This window comes from Neofelis nebulosa, chromosome 4 (assembly GCF_028018385.1).
Source record: "Neofelis nebulosa isolate mNeoNeb1 chromosome 4, mNeoNeb1.pri, whole genome shotgun sequence".
In the NCBI taxonomy this organism is placed as follows: domain Eukaryota; kingdom Metazoa; phylum Chordata; class Mammalia; order Carnivora; family Felidae; genus Neofelis; species Neofelis nebulosa.
In genome coordinates, this window is record NC_080785.1 from 19,583,883 (window position 1) to 19,600,519 (window position 16,637).

General features: G+C 38.9%; 1 protein-coding gene across 1 annotated transcript in view; it reads right to left on the minus strand.

Moving 5' to 3' along the window:
* Positions 1 to 8,767: 8,767 nt before the first annotated feature.
* The window catches only part of LRGUK (leucine rich repeats and guanylate kinase domain containing), a 109,292-nt gene continuing 101,422 nt past the window's right edge, over positions 8,768 to 16,637 (minus strand). Inside the window, exons 19-20 of the mRNA XM_058724242.1 lie at positions 12,895 to 13,046; positions 8,768 to 9,066 (exon numbers count right to left, since the gene is read on the minus strand). Coding sequence (XP_058580225.1) covers positions 8,921 to 9,066; positions 12,895 to 13,046 — 298 coding nt within the window. The 3' untranslated portion in view covers positions 8,768 to 8,920. The remainder of the gene's footprint in view (positions 9,067 to 12,894; positions 13,047 to 16,637) is intronic.

The following is a 16,637-nucleotide window of genomic DNA, read 5'->3' on the forward strand; positions in this document are numbered from 1 at the left end:
GATAATTAATGGGGACCAAATAGTTAATATTTAATAGACATAGGTCTCACAAGAATATAAAACACTAACATCTCAGGATAAAAATGTAACAAAGGCATGAACAATAATTCATAACAAGGAAATACTAACCAAAAATAAGCATACGAAAAATATTAAACATAATCCAAATAACAAATCATTTGGCAATTATCCAATGAGTAGTGATAAAAAATTATAACACACTTTATACCAATTAGAGTGTGGTAAAACAGTCACTTGTAAATGGATGAAGGCAAATAAAAACTTTTGAGAAAATCATTCCAAAAAGCACTCCCCCCCCCCCCCCCCCCCCACTCCTCAGTCATTCTAGAAATTATCACTCTAGGAGCAGTGGTTCTGAAATCTGGCTCCACCTTAGAACCACTCTGGGGACTAAAAAAACAAACAAACAAAAAAATACAATGCCTGAGCTTCCATACCCACAAATCCCTATTTAAATGACTTGAGATGGAGCCTGGGCATGAGAGGTTTTCAAGCTTATGGCAAGTAAGCAGACCATGGTGTAGAGTTATAGAGATATAGAATTATATAGAGATATAACCTCAGGGTCTGGTAATAAAAATCTCATTTGAGTGCGAGGCACTTATGCCCACTGTTTGGTTTCCCATTATGAGCTGTACCAGGTAGCCTGTCCATGGAGTCTCTAGTATCCCCATGTGGTGGGAGCTCATCAGGAAAAAAAAGACTGTGTGAATGTCAAGGCAGAGAAGGCCTGAGACAGTCCTCTAGCCCCGGAATGACACAAGGAAGAAGCTGGTTTATTATGTGCTTTCATGAACACAACAAAGTTACATAAAAAAAAGATGGCTGACATACCTGGAGCGGCCAGAATGAAGGGTTCCAGCAGGAGATACAGGCGTGGACACTGGAGAGCAGGTAACAACCAAGGCTTTCATATTAATGCAGGAAACAGATGCCTCCTCCCATGTCTTGAAACTCTGTAACGTCTGGAAGTGGGATGCAATCCCAGGTTAAAAAAATAAATAAAGGGGCGCCTGGGTGGCTCAGTCAGTTAAGCGACAGACTTCAGCTCATTATCTCACAGCTCGTGGGTTCAAGCCCCACATCAGGCTCCGTGCTGATGGCTCAGAGCCTGGAGCCTGCTTCAGATTCTGTGTCTCCCTCTCTCTCTGCCCCTCCCCTGCTCATGCTCTCTCTCTGTCTCAAAAATAAATAAAAAAACATTAAAGAAAAATTTAAAATGTTTTAAAATAAATAAATTTTAAAGAAGCAAAAGAGGAGAAATGGAAGTGATTGACAGTGTTCTGATCTGACTGAGAATAAAATAAAATTTCTTTCGCTTTGGATGTGGGCTTAAAATGAAAAGTTTATGGTCTGAGATATTCTTACTCAGTACACATTATCTAGTTTACTCATCACAAGAATCCCAAACAGGCGCTCCTGCTTTAAGATGATAATGGTTTGATTCAGATAGAAAATAACTTACATTTCTAACACTTTTTGCTTTATATACTTTGATGTTATGTGATTCAGTTCATAAGGACTCCTGACTGTTATATCTTAGTAATGGGATGCACCTGGTTTAATGTAAAGGGTGTTTTATGTATCATTTAATGATTTTTATCCTGACTTCTTACTTTGATTATAATATATATATTCTGATTATTTTTTTATTTGTGGGATGTTACTTTTGATGCTTCTATAAGCATTTCTTTTATGTACCACTAATTTTTTTTTTTTATAGTCAGCAGATAATCCAGGAAGGGAAGGAGGGAGGGAAGGAAGCGACAGAAACCCAATCACTGTAGGTTTGTTTTTTTTTTTTAAACATCTCAGTAGGAGTAGAAAAAAACTAAAAGGAAATAAATGGTTTGAATAATTAATATCATTAAATTATTAAATCATTAAATCAATAAATGGTTTGAATAATTAATATCATTAAATCAATACATTTCTCATTTTTTATACTCTAAAAAGAAAACTTCTTTCCTATACTTCTTCATGGTAAAATTCATAGTAAACCAGGAATTAAATGAGGAATTAAATGAAACATTTTTTCCAAAAAAGTTTATCTGCCAAAAACCTAAAGTAAATCTCATACTTAATTGTGAAGCATTAGAAATATACATATTTTAAAACCAGAAGTGAGATTAGAATGCTCACTATCAATGTCTTGTATTCAACATTGTATTGAAGATCCTCTCCAGTGCAGTTTTTTAGAAGAAAAAAGAAAAAGAAAGAAGAAGATTATAATAGGAATAGAAAGAAAAGGGGGACAAACGTCATTTTTGATGATGCTATGTGGATGGAAATCCTAAAATAATCTACAAAAGTGTTGTTAGAAAATACCCACCGTTCACAGAAAATATAATCAAAGGATATTCGAATTACAATAACCAGAAAAAAAAAAAAGTACCTAGGAATAAATCTCAATCTCACTAAAGATACATGTGTCCTTTAAAGAGAAAATGATACAACTTAAAGAAAACCTACACAAATGTAGAATGTTTATAGACAGAGATATCCAATATCATAAGACAAGCTTCCTCAAATTTATGAATGAAGTGTAATCAACTCCAAGCCAGGGCATTTGCAGACTTTGAAAAACAAATTCTAAAATTACTTGGAAAAGCAAAATGCAAAGAACAGCCAAGATAATTTTAAAGAATATGAATATTCTTATTGTCCTACCATGTTGTAAGCCTTATTACAAATACATAGTAAATACAAGAGTAAGTTAGAGCAGAGAGCCCAAAAAGAGACCCAAGCATTTATGAAAACAATATATGAAAGAAATGGTTTTACAGATTAGAGAGAAAAAGGGATGGGACAACTGGGAAAAAAAAAATTCAATCCTACCTCACATCATACACAAAAATCCACTCCATGGAAAGTATAGACCTAAATGGGAAAAGCAAAATTAAAACAAAAAGAATTTAGAAGAATATCTGGGAGATTATGACTATGGGATTGGGAAGGAATCCATAAGATACAAAAATTAAACATGCAAGCCATATAGAAAAACACTGACAAATTCAACCATATTAAAAACCTTTATTCATTAAAAGATACTATTTTAAAATGAAAAGACAAGACATAGCTTTGGAGAAAGACACCTGTAATACACATAGTTAACAAAGAATGAATAACCAGAATTCTGAAATAAATAAATCTTGCAAATTGATAAGAAAAATATAGTAATCCAATATAAAACAGGCAAAACATAAATAGGCAATTCACAGAAGAGGAGCCATATGGGGCCACTAAACTTACAAAAAAATGTTCAACTTCATTAGTAATTGGAGAAATTCAAATTATATACAAAAATGAGTTGACATTAACAGTCAATGGACTAGCAATAAAAAGACTGTAAGTTCCACTTACTAGTGAAGATGCAGGAAAATAGGAACTCTCTTAGATGTTGGGGAAGGTGCATTAGAGTAACCAACATGGGAGTATCTGGTAAAGTTAAAGATTTGCATGCCATCATTCAGCAACTCACCTCCTAGACAAGAATGTTTTTAGCAGCATCTTTTGTAATACGGGGGAAAAAAAGAAAAGAAAAGGAAGCAAATTTAGCATTAACAGGGAAACGGATAAACTGGTGTAGTCTTACAGTGGGATATTATACAACAGTCAGAAAAAAATTAAAACTAAAACAATACAATCTACATGGATTAATTCCACACATATAACGTTGAGTAAAAAGTTAATTGCTGAATATATACAGTATAATATGAAGTGTAAAATCTTAGTGAACAAAAGTATATATTGTTCAGGATAGATACATATGTACAAAAGTCTTTATCAAGTTGAGGAAGGCCTCCTCGATTACTAGATTTTTACCATAAGAAGGTGCTAGACTTCGTGAAATTTGATTTTTCTCATTTAGCCTCTTATTACAGTGGATTCCATTGGTTGCTTTCAACTACTGAACCAAGCTTGCATTCTTGGGATAAACCCCACTTGGTCACGGTGTATAATTCCTTTTATGAATTGCTGAATTTTATTTGCTAATATTTTGTTAAGGATTTTTTCATCTATATTCATGAATATTAGTCTGTGGTTTTCTTTCTTTGTACTGCCTGTCTGATTTGGTACCAGGGTAATAATAGCCTCATAAGATAAGTTGGAAGCCTCCCTTCCTTTTTTTTTTCTAGAAAAGACTGCAAAGAATTTGCATGAATTCTTCTGTAAATATTTGGTGGAATTCTCCAATGAAACCCATCTCCAATGAAGCCTGGAGATTTCTCTTTCAAAATTTAATTATAATTCCTCAATTCAGATTAATTCTTCAATTTCTTTAATGTATTTTTAGGATTATTCAAATAATCTATCTCCTAGTGTGTGAGCTGTGGTTTGAGGAATTGGTCTGTTTCATTTAAGTTGTCAAATTTATGTTTGTAGAGTTGTTTGTAGTATTATCCTTTTGATGTCTGCAAAGTCTGTGGTTTCATCCCATTTTACTTCCAATGTTGGTAATCGTGTGTGTGTGTGTGTGTGTGTGTGTGTGTGTGTGTGTGTGTGTGTGTGTTTTGTCAGTTTGACAAGAGTGGGGCTGTCAATTTTACTAATCTTTTCAAAGAACCACCTTTTTATTTTACTAATTTTCCTCTATTGTTTTCTGCTTTCATTTTCAATTATTTCTGCTCTTATCTTCGTTATTTTCTCCTGCTTACTTTGGGTTTATTTTGCTCTTTTTCTAGATTCTTGAGGTAGGATATTCTTGATTTGAAAATCTTCCTCTTTTCTAATGGATGCATTCAGCGTCATCAATTTCCCTTTCAGCACTGTCTTAGCTGCATCCCACACATCTCGATATGGTGTATTTTCATTTAGTTTGAGGCAGTTTTAAATTTCCTTGAGAGGTTCTCATAGACCCACGGGTTAAAAAGGAGTATGCTGTTTAGTTTCCAGATGTGGGAGATTTTTCTGTTATCTTTCTCTTACTCTAGTTTGATTCTATTGTGATCAGAGAACATACGTTGTAGGATTTCAATTCTTTAAGTTTGTTAAGGTTTCTCTCATTGTTAGGTAATAGACCTCTCTGTCTCTGGTAGAAATCTTTGCTCTGAAGCCTACTTTATGGGATACTAATATCACCACTCCTGCTTCCTTCTGATTAATATTTGCATGATATACACAAACATCCTTTTACTTTTGACTGACTTACCTTGTTAAGTTTCAAGTGAGTTTTTTGTATAGCATATAATGGGGTGATGTTTTTTTAAATCTATTCTGTCAATCTCTACCTTTAACTGGTTGATTTAGACCATTTACTCTAAAGTTAATTGTTATTATATAAGGGCTTAAGGCTGCTTTTGGTTTTTTGTTTTTGGTTCTCTATTTTCTTTTTCCCACCTTTGTGTTACTAAAATGTCTTAAATTCCATTTTATTTATCTATGGTGCTTCTTGAATATAACTCACAAAGTAGCTTTATTAGGTAAGTATTAAGTATTACATTATTCATATGACTTACACAGTCTATCAGTGTTAACATTTTAGGAGTTCCAGAGAAATGTAGAATGCTTACCTCCATAGGTCCCTTTACTCCTGTTTATAGTTGCCTTAAATTACACATAACTTCTACATATACTGGGAACCACATCAGATGTTATCATTTTTCCTCAATCATCAAACCTAATTTAGAATACTCAAGATGAGAAGAAACTTCTATTGCATCTATCCTTATTTTTACTCTTTCTATTGTTCCTTTTTCCTTCCTGGTGTTCCAACTTTCCTTTTATCATTTTCATTGTTTCAAGAATTTTCTTTAGCTTTTCTTTTAGGATAGGTCTGCTGGCAACATAGTCTCTTCATTTTTCTTCACCTGAGAATGTCTTGATTTCTCTTTCATTCCTAAAGGACATTTTCACTAAATATACAATTTTAGATTGATGGGTTTCTCCCTTTTAGCACTAGCAAATGTTGATCCACTTCCATGGTTTCTGGTGGTACCATTTCTAATGAGAAATCCACTATTATTTGACTTGTTATTTCCCTATAAGTAAGATATGTTTTCTCTCTCATTGCTTTAAGATATTTTCCTTTGTCCTTAGTTTTCAAAAGTTTTATTATGATGTGCCTTGTTGCAAATTTATTTGGGTTTATCCTGTCTGGGTTTCATCATCTTCTAGCATTTGTAGATTTTTAGCTCTTGCCAAATTTGGGGGAATTTTCAGTCATTATTTGTTTGAATACTTTTTTAGCCCCATACTCTTTTTTGCTCCTGGATCTCTAATGACATAAACATTAGATCTTTTCATGTAGTCCTACAGGTCCCTGGGGTTCATTGTATCTTTTAGTCTATTTTCTTCCTGTTGTGCAGAGCAGGTAACTTCAATTGCTCTGTCTTCAAGTTCACTGAATGTTTTCCACCTCCATCCTTTCAATTTTACTGTTGAGTCCATCCAGTGAGTTACTGTGTTGTTCAGGTATAAAATTTCCATTTGGTTCTTCTTTATACCTTCCATTTATTTGTTAAGATTTTCTATTTCTTTGCTGAAATAGTCTTTTTCATTTTTTCCAATGTTTATAAGTGCTTCCTTCTTGAAGCAGTTACATGGTAGCTGCTTGAAAATCCACCAGATCATTCCAGCGTCTGTTTCACCTTGGCATTCACATATGTTGATTCTCTTTTCTCATTCAGGTTGAAGTTTTCTTGATTCTTGGACATTTGGGACAGTATGTTATGAGAGTCTGGATCCTATTTAAATCTGTCTCAGCAGACCTTCTCTGACACCATGACTCATTCCTGCCAAGTGGACGTGGAAGTCTAAACTCTCTACTTGGCCTCTCTTGACACTTAGGATGGAAAAGAGGGAATTATGCCTTATTGATACTGGGGGGTGGGGGTAGAAGTTTAGGGTCCCCACTAGGCCTCCAGTGACACCACCTTGGCTTAGAGGAGGAGGGCACTCTTTACTGTTCTCCACATAGCCTCCTCCACTGATGGTGCAAGAAGACAGATCAGTGGTAAAAGTCCTGGATATCCACAGGACCTTCTCTGATACTATCCTCCTGGGAAGGGAAAGAAGTGCCTCATTACTATAATGTAGGGAGTGGAAGTCCAGGTCCCTATATGACCTTCAATGACACTGTGGGAGGTGGCTCTCATTAATATTGGGTAGTCATGCAAGGGCTGGCTGCCCAAAAGAACTTCTCTGACATTATCACAGCAGGGAGGAGAGGAGCCTCATTATAGCCAGAGAAGCCTTTGTTTACAGGGTAGGGAGTAAGGGTGGGGCCACAGTTTTATCCAGGGTGTTAGACTAAAGTAGGCACTTACTGTCTAAAAGTTTTCTGTCTTGCTAGGCTGCCTGTGTCCTAGTCCTTTAGCTAGAGAGAGGGAGCTTTTTGCTGGAGCTTTTGTTGTCTTTACCATTAATGTTTTGGGATTGTAGCTTCTCCAGCACCCAGTTCAGGATATTTGAGCTTAAAAAAAAAAAAGAAGAAAAGAAAAGAAAAAGAAACCCAAGGAACTCACCACTGTGTGTTACTCAGGCCCCAAGCTCCGCAGCTCATCTGCCTTCTTCCATCCACCTCTCCATCTCCTAATGTTTGTTTTAGATACAATTTCTAGGATTTGACTGTACTTTGTGGAAGAAATAGGGACAAGTACATCTCCATGTTGTCTGAAATTGGAACTATTATTTTTATATCTTCTGGTATGTCTAAAATATTTCATAATAACTTTTTAAAAGATTAGATGATCCTGGTGAACATTAAAATATCCCACTCTCTGCCTCCTTACTTCTTCAGAGAGGATTGACTCCCTTTTCCTGCTCAGCCTGTCCTTTTCTCCACGTTCTGCCCTTCCCTCCCACCCCACTCCTGTCCCTTCCCACCAAGCCCAAGAAAAGAACTTTAAGCGGCTTCTGTTGAGACTGCTTAGGGCTAGGTGGAAGACAGACGCCAACAGCAAATCATGTCACATCCAAATGTGATAATGGGAGAAAGGGTTATTAAAGGAGGTTTTGATATTTTTAAAAGGGAAGTCATCAGAGGGTTTTTAGTATTTTAAGTATGTAACAATTAGTATAGTACTATATGAAAGCTCCTGTTCCCATGAATCATCATGTACAGAGGATTCAGAGAGGAGACAATATACCAATCCAAAGATGTGTTTCAATGTTTTACGAACCAGGATAATCTTACTGGCACATATCAGCTGAATACTAGCCTTATCCATAAGTATCCAATGTTTTGTTGTTGTTGTTGTTTTTCTTTTTTTTCTTTCTTTCTTTTTGCTGCAAACAGTAGGTAGTGAAACTATACAGATGATGAAAATTGTTTAGAAATATGTCTAATGACGAGAAGCACATAATCAGAGTCAGGAAAGAGTGAACTAAAATAAATATATGATAGTTCTTATTCCTTCATATTGCTAAAGCAAGTCAAGAACCATGAACCATGAAAAAGACATGAATTAATTCCCTTTGAGAGATGCAGTCGATATCCTATTGGTCACAAGTTAAATGGAACTCTACAACACTTTCATAATCAGAAGAACAAAATATTTCAATCCCCCTAGAGTATACGCTAATGTTCTAAATGGGCGCATTGAAATTTCAAAAGCAGAATCCCAGTTGGATATATCCAAAAATCACTATGTACATAGCAATGCAGAGATCTTGGGAAATTTTTGCCACCTGATGTTTCAGAGCAGGAAGCAGCTGGAGAAATCATTAACAGCTTATGAGAAAAACTGAAATTACATTTCTAAAAGCTAAGAATAAATAATTTACATGAAAAAAAAGACACTACTCAGAGAATCACAAAAGAAATTGATTGAGAGAATTAAGGCATACAGAACATTCTTTTGTAGGTAATTGGTTGAGTGGGAAACAGGATCCATGGGTAGGTAAGACAAAGGGATTGGACATGATCAGAACAAGTTTTACGTGTTAAGATCAAATGTCAACCACTGGTCCACTTGCAGCCCTGAGGGATTGGAGGGAGGATGAGTTTGGTGTTGAGACCTGGTTGACTGACAACTGAGGTCATCATGTGTCTTCTGTGTTCGACAGACACTTTTTCATGTGGAAATGACTGTTTACGTAGCACTGTAAAACATTAAGAAAAAAAGACAGTACATGTAGTTAACCTCTTGGTACACTAAACAAAAGAAAATAAACATTGCAATGTTGTAAGCACCACAATATTGTTTAGAGTTAATTCAAAACAAACTACAGGGAACAAATGATATCCAAGCAATAAAAAAATCAGAGTTTTAACATATACCCTGTGCATGGTTAGACGAGACTGAGGTTGTGTAGACTTGCCCAATGATCAGAAGGTTGCCAAAGCAAGTAATTCCTATGCTACTCTTGTATCCTGCTCATACCCTCTGTAACACTGCCTGGCATCATATTCTTTTACAATCATTCTTAACCAGACTTGGCACAGACATACAAATGCAGACATGCACCTATATACCCTGAAGTCCTTCCTAGTAAAATCTCATATACTGTGCTCTAAGGTTGGTCTGTTCACCAAGGATGAAGACACCAAGGATGGGCCACGGAGCTAGGTTCCATTGGAGACTGTGGGAAGCAAGAGGACTTTGGAAGATAGAGACTGAAGGTTGAGCATGGTGGCTGCTGGCCGAGGAAGTCGAATTTTCACTGGGGAGAAGCAGCATAGTGGGGATTGAGAAAGTGAAGCACGGTATTCTACAGAGTGAGAAAAATGGTGTGATCTATACCAAAAGATCAGGAAGACTATCTATGGGGCATATGGAAGCAATCTGAATCACTGAAGGGAAATGGGCCTTTTTAAGGTATATTCACAGCAAGAATGTCATGCTCTCTGAGATATTATGTTAGCAGAGGACCAAAAAAAAAAAAAAAAAAAAAAAAAAACCAACCAGAAACCTCCCTCCTTGTTTGCTGTTTCTTCTTCTTCCCCACATACCGCCGCCCCCTCTCCGCCTACGTGGAGGTATTTTTTTAAACTGGAAAGGGTGACAAAAACATCCTAAGAGAAGAAAGGCCCTGAAGAAGAAAGAAGACAGTAGAAGAAGCCTCCTTTCTAAATCAGTTCACATTTCTACACGCAGGTAAGTTGTATCCCACGGTGCTGAAATAACTCCAGAAGTGCTTTTGGAGTGTTTGGTCTCAAAGAATGCATGAACAGTGAGAAAAGTACTAGAGACAAATAACATTGCCATTTTTAAAATGGGAAGGAACCAGGATTTATAAACCAGTACACTTGACTTTAAACCTTAAGCAAATTCAAGTTTATGCAAGAAATGGTTGGTGCATTTAGAAAATACCAGAGTGAGTGGTAAGTGTTGGAAGGGATTTGCAAAAAAAAAAAAAAAAAAATTATTTCAAATTAACTTAATTTCCCTTCTACTTGGGCAGGGGTCAATATATTTATAGCCCATAGGTCTGCAGTATGTTTTAGCAAATAAAGTTATTGGAACCCAGCCCATGACCATTAGTTTGGTCCACACTGTCCATGGCTGCTCTCACACCACAACGGGAGGGTTTAGTGCTTGCAGAAAAGTCTGATCCTTTACAGAAAACTTGCTGACCTCTGAGTTAGAAAACACCACTGAGATAGTCTGTCTTAATTTCTGCAAGGCATATATCAAAGTTTCTCACATAAAGACACTAGAGAGATATGATTAGGAATCACATGCCAAGTAGAATTGAGTCTCCAGACACTTGTCACAGGGCACTACCCTTGGCCAAGTCCTGGATCCTATTGTTGACAGTGACTATGACAAAGGCATAGAGAGCAAACATGCTGGTTTTACAGAAACCCGTGAAGTAATAAATATGGAAGATGAATCAATATCCAAAATGATCTAATTAAACTAAAATGTGGGACTGAGACCAAGATTATAAAAAGATGAAAATAAAAGTTGCATCCACGTAAGAAAAAAATAGATTAGATAGATTGATTAGATGATGGAAACCTGGTTTGGCAGTTTGTGTGGAAAAGATATGAGAGCTTAAGTGACCCAGAACCAGTCGTGTGATGTATTGCTAAGAAGACCACCCCAGAGAGACAATGGCAAGATGGCAGACTGGGAAGCTCCAGGCCCTTGTTCCCCCGTGCAAACACTGACCGACAAGACGAACGAAAACAACCCTGTAGGAGCTCTGGAAATCAGTGGAAGAGCCATAGCAAGCAAGTGAATGCCCAGCCGAGAAAAAAGCCGCATTAAAAGCAGGAGGGGGGTACCTAGGTGGCTTATTCGGTTAAGTGTCTGACTCTTACTTTCAGCTCAGGTCATGATCTCAAGTTTTGTGGGATTCTGCTCCGACTTGGGTTCCGCGTTGACACCACAGAGCCTGCTTGGGATTCTCTCTCTCCCCCTCTCTTTCTGCCTGCCCCCACCAACACACACACACACACACACACACACACACACACACCCCAGTAGGAAATTTCAAGGTTGGTCTGTTTGTTTTAATTCACCTTTGTCCCACCCTCCTCCTGCGAAAAAGAGAGAGTAGACCAATGTTCTGACCTGTCTGGGTCACCTAACTCGGGTTTCAGAGGGCCAAAAGTGGCACAGCTTTTGGCAGATCTCACACAGGTGAAGCTGCAGGAAGCAGTGGGCATGGCTAGTTAAAACCCACAAGGTGGTCGTGGGGAAGACAGACCCACGTACGCCTAGTGTAAGAAATTACTACTTGAAGAATATAATAGAACATCTTCATTAGGCCCAAGAAGAAGCTGGGGTGAGACTCTTAAGGGGTGAGGGAAATTAAGACTTGAAACAGTACCTGTGTACAGCGGAGAATTGGAAAAAAAGTACACACACTGGTCCGGGAAAGGTACATGCCCGGAAAAGGACTGGAAAGACCATAAGCCTTCACACTGGGCTGACCCCGGGCTCAGAACACGCCCTGCTAATTAGTGACGGTCTTCTCTGGCCCTCAGTGAAATGTGCAGAGTTGGAGAGGTGGCTGTTTTTTCAAATGCTCAGTTTTCAACCGAAGATCACGTGGCACATAAAGAAAGAGGAAAACATGGCCCATTCAAAGGAACAAAAGAAATCTCCAGACACCATCCTGCAGAAAATTACCACAATCTTCTGCTCGTGTGTGTACAACGTTATAATCATAATGCCTGGTATCTAGCACTTCACTTCTTTCTCACACCACATCCAGAGGGCTTTCTTCTGGGCTCAGGCAGAACTTGGCCACCTACCCCGGGCTACAAATGGCGGCCCCATGCCAGCTTGCAGGTCCTCCAGAATCCCCCAGTGTACTCACCGCCCTATCTGCTGCTCACAGAGTATAGCCTTCTATTCCAACCCTGGGTTACTCTCTCCCTTTTTCACATCCCCTCTAGCCCTTCAGTCTCCTCGCACTGTTCAGGGTCTTTACTCGCTGTCATTCACGAACACTGCTGCTATGCCCACAGACAAAAAGGCAACGCCCGTCTTGCTGGTGCCTGGAGATACCCGTTCACATGTGTGTTGAGGAGGAAGGGGCACAGACGGGGTGACGTGGGTAGGCCAGAGCCTTAAAATCTAAAACCATCGGTATTCTGCCAGGTTCCCAGAGCAGGAGATGGGCCGGCAATCTGAAATCTTCCAGGTTTTTCTTCACCTTCACTGAAAGAGGCCTAAGTCATCAAAGCCCTGCTGCAGAGAGCACAGGCCCCTTGGCCCCAGAAGACCCTTGCGGGCAGTGTATTCTAAGCCCATTCTGAGTAACCTAAGTAAGTGACCCTGGACATATTCCCGACCTTTCTGAACTTTGTTTCTCATCTCTAACAATGGGAGACAAAAACCCAGTCCACCTCAGAGGAGAGATTCTGGCTTAAAACACCCATTTAATTAAAAAAAAAAAGCAGGAAACAATGGGAAATAGATATAATTATAACATTAATATTTATATGAGAACCATATGTAAAATGACTCATACCTTTTAGGGTCTCATCTGCCTCACTTTCGCTTATTCCTGATCCTACGTATGAACAAATGCTGCCCTCTGGAGGCTGAAAAGACATTTCTTTGGACCACGGATAGGCACGAAATAATGTAGAATAGCTCTTGATGATGTGGGACTCCTTGCCACTGAAAAATGAAAAGTGAATGATATCTTTGAGATGAGAAACTACCAAGGGCCATACAATCTATGCCTGTGGCTTCACTGGGTTACCGTTACTGGGTCCTTTCAGTAGTCGGTGCACATCCCTGTCGAGCTAAAATTTTCAGCGGTATCTGTAGTAGGAGGAACTAGATGGCAGCGGACAGAGGAAACACTGCGCGTATTAGCATAAACTTCTCCTACAATCTACAAACATAACCGAACACCTGTTAAGAGCAAGGCATCGTGGTGGATGCTGGGGTGTTCACAAGATGAGCAAGACACAGACACTAATCCCTAGGGCTTCGGAATCAAGTGCAGTTTGTATATGGCGGCTCCTGCTCCTTCAAGGATAGAGGAAATGAAAGTGTATTAGGGGGCCTGATCTGGATCACGCAATGGGCACACCCAATGCTAGTTTTGGGGGGCTGTGATTTTGTTGCCCTTTCCGGGATAAGGTTGGGTGGGATTGGGGTGTCCGATGTTCCTGTCTTTGGGCCAGTGCACATCCTGCCACCAGGTTACCCCCCTTTGGGGTTCGCCTGCTTCTTGGCTTCCTCCCAGGGGAGGCAGGTCCATGGAGGGGAGGGGAGGGGCTCAACATGCAGACCCTGGGACGTAGCTGGGCTTTGCTGCTTTGTTCCCACCAAGATTCAACAGTCTTTCTGCATTTTAAAATTTATCCATTTGTGAATTAGTTTGTCTCCTGTCATTTGTAAACTGTCTTCTCCTCATTGATCTTTGGATGATCTATCTTCCTGTTTGCCATATCAATTTGCATGAATTCTACAGATTGAATGTTAACGCTTGTGTTCTATTTTAAAGAGTTTGCTGTTTCCCTTTTACATTTGTTTTGGACCTAGAGAAACTCGAAATGTTTATAAAGTCAAAATGTACTCATCTTGTCCTCATTTTTTTTCTTATTTCTCCAAAAACATTTCCTTAACAGTTTAAGCAACTTACTACAGCTGACCCTTGAACAATGTGAGGGTTAGGGGTGCTGACCCTCAGTGCAGTCGAAAATCCATGCATAACTTTTAACTCCACAAAAACTTAACTACTCACAGCTTACTGTTGACTGGAAACCTTACTGATAACACCAACAGTTGATGAGCACATAATTTGTAGGTTTTATGTATTATGAACTGCATTCTTACTCTTCCAATAAAGGAACATAGAGTAAAGGTTATTAAGAAAATTATGGGGTGCCCGGGGTGGCTCAGTCGGTTAAACGTCCGACTTCGGCTCAGGTCATGATCCGCGGTCTGTGAGTTCAAGCCCCACGTCCGGCTCTGTGATGACAGCTCAGAGCCTGAAGCCCGCTTCAAATTCTGTGTCTCCCTCTCTTTCTACCTCTCCCCTGCTCACGTTCTCTCTTAAAAATAAATATTGAAAAAAATTAAAAAGAAACTGGTAAGAAAGAGAAAACACATTTACAGTGCAGTATACTGTACTGCAAATAATCCATATATAAATGGGCCCATGTAGTTCAAACCTGTGTTGTTCATGGGTCAACTGTATATACATATAATTAAAACTAAGTGATATCATACAGAAGGACTTATAATAAAAAGTGACAATCCAAGCCCTACCTCTCCCGATACCACTTTGACTCTCCTGAGAGCCAACCATTTCTAACCATGTCTGTTTTTAGATATTCTGACAATAATCTTATTGCTAAATGTTACTGACCTCTTTTGACTTACTGGTTTTAAACTTATCTTTGGCAGATATGGATTTCTGCTATGATCGGAAAGGATTCATCCTTTCCCCTATTTTCCCCCCAAATAGCTCTACCACTATTTTCACTTCTCCCGTCTGTCAGAACTACATCTCCATGTACTGAATTTAAAATCTCCATTTTCTTGTTCCATCAACAACAGATGATGCATATTAACTTTCCACCCCACCTCCTCAACTGTCATTAGAGCTCTACGTTTCACTGCCAACGTTAATGAGATGAAGTTTTATATTCATAGTTTTGTATTTTTATGATTTAGCCAAAGAACAATTTAAAATGTTGAGGGGAGCCTGGGTGGCTCAGTCGGTTAAGCTTCAGACTCTTGATTTCGGCTCAGGTCACGAGTTCATGGTTTGTGAGTTCAAGCCCTGAGTCGATCTCCATGCCAAAAGCATAAGCCTGCTTGGGATTCTCCCTCTCTCTGCCCCTCCCCAGCTCATGCTCGCTCACACACACACACACACACACACACACACACACACACACACTCTCTCTCTCTCTCTCTCTCTCTCTCTCTCTCTCTCTCAAAATAAAATAAACTTAAAAAAAACCCCTAAAAAATAAATAAAATGTTGAAAACTAGTAGGTAATTATTTACTGCAGAGCCTGGTAGTTGGCCATGATTATGCTTTCTTCTCTGCAGTTCCAATGTGATAACTACTATCTTAGCACAGAAGTACATTTCTAGGATCAAATGTCAAATTCAGGGTGACCTCCACTCATTCACACGTCACATTTAACTTACGTTCACATCTGGTAGTAGCAAAGGCTGACGCAAATTGGGTCTATTCAGGACAAAGCTTGTCATTTAATGAGGGTGTCTCTGTCTACCAGGGTGATATTATGATAGTAGCAGAGATCAAAAGTGTAGAAGCGAGTTTTAATGAGGTGTCCCCAGGAGTTCAAGGCCCCCTTCCTAGGAAGCGCAGTCCAATTAGTTGCCTGGGTGTGTCCTTGTCCCAGGAGGAAATGTAGTGGGTGACGTAGGCATACTGAGGGACACGTCCAATGTGAGGACACTCATGCTGTCTGTGTTATGTTTGAATGGCAAGCAGAGGCTGTAGCACTTGGGTGGTAGTCCACGGCTGGAATCCAAAATCAGCTTTCCCACCCTGGGCACAGACACCTGCCTTCTGCTTAACCTTTCAAACCACAGCTGGGGCTAGATGGCCCCAACGTTCCCAGGCAGAGACAGTCCAGGACGGAGCAATGTACCTGCAGCCAGAGTTCTGCTTAGAAGTGTTGGGTACTTGTTATCAACAGATAGAAAAGTTGAACTCTTTGTTTGAAGGAGCAGGTCCCTCTTATCAGCTTGGACTGAGTTCTTGGGTTTGTCTTTTTTTGTTAGACAACAGTTTTTGGAATCCCTTCACAGAATACTAGTCCCCCTTCAGGTAGATACCCATGCTCCTACAAGACTTTGTTTTCCAATCTCTTGCTCCCACATAAGGTAACTGAGCTTATCTAAGAAGCACTCCCTAAAGAATTGAGATCAATACTTTTGGATTTCCCAGTGACTGAGCAGTTCTTTCCTCTTGCAGTGGGCAAGTGCCATTATTAACCCTGTTTGGGCGCTTCTGTCTAGAAGTATAATAAACTGAGTATTGTTCTCCTAAATACAATGTTAGATGCATTTATGTTTTATAGGCTAGATCTTCTATTCCAAACTATAGAAGCATAAAGATATTCTTCCTTCTTTTAGGAAAAAACACAATAATCCATAGATCTTATGGCCAAATCTCTAGAGTAATACAAATGTAGTAAGTTGAAGGAAACACAGAAAGAAAATATCAAGAAACACATCACATGGATTTTTAATACATATCATATTAGTTTG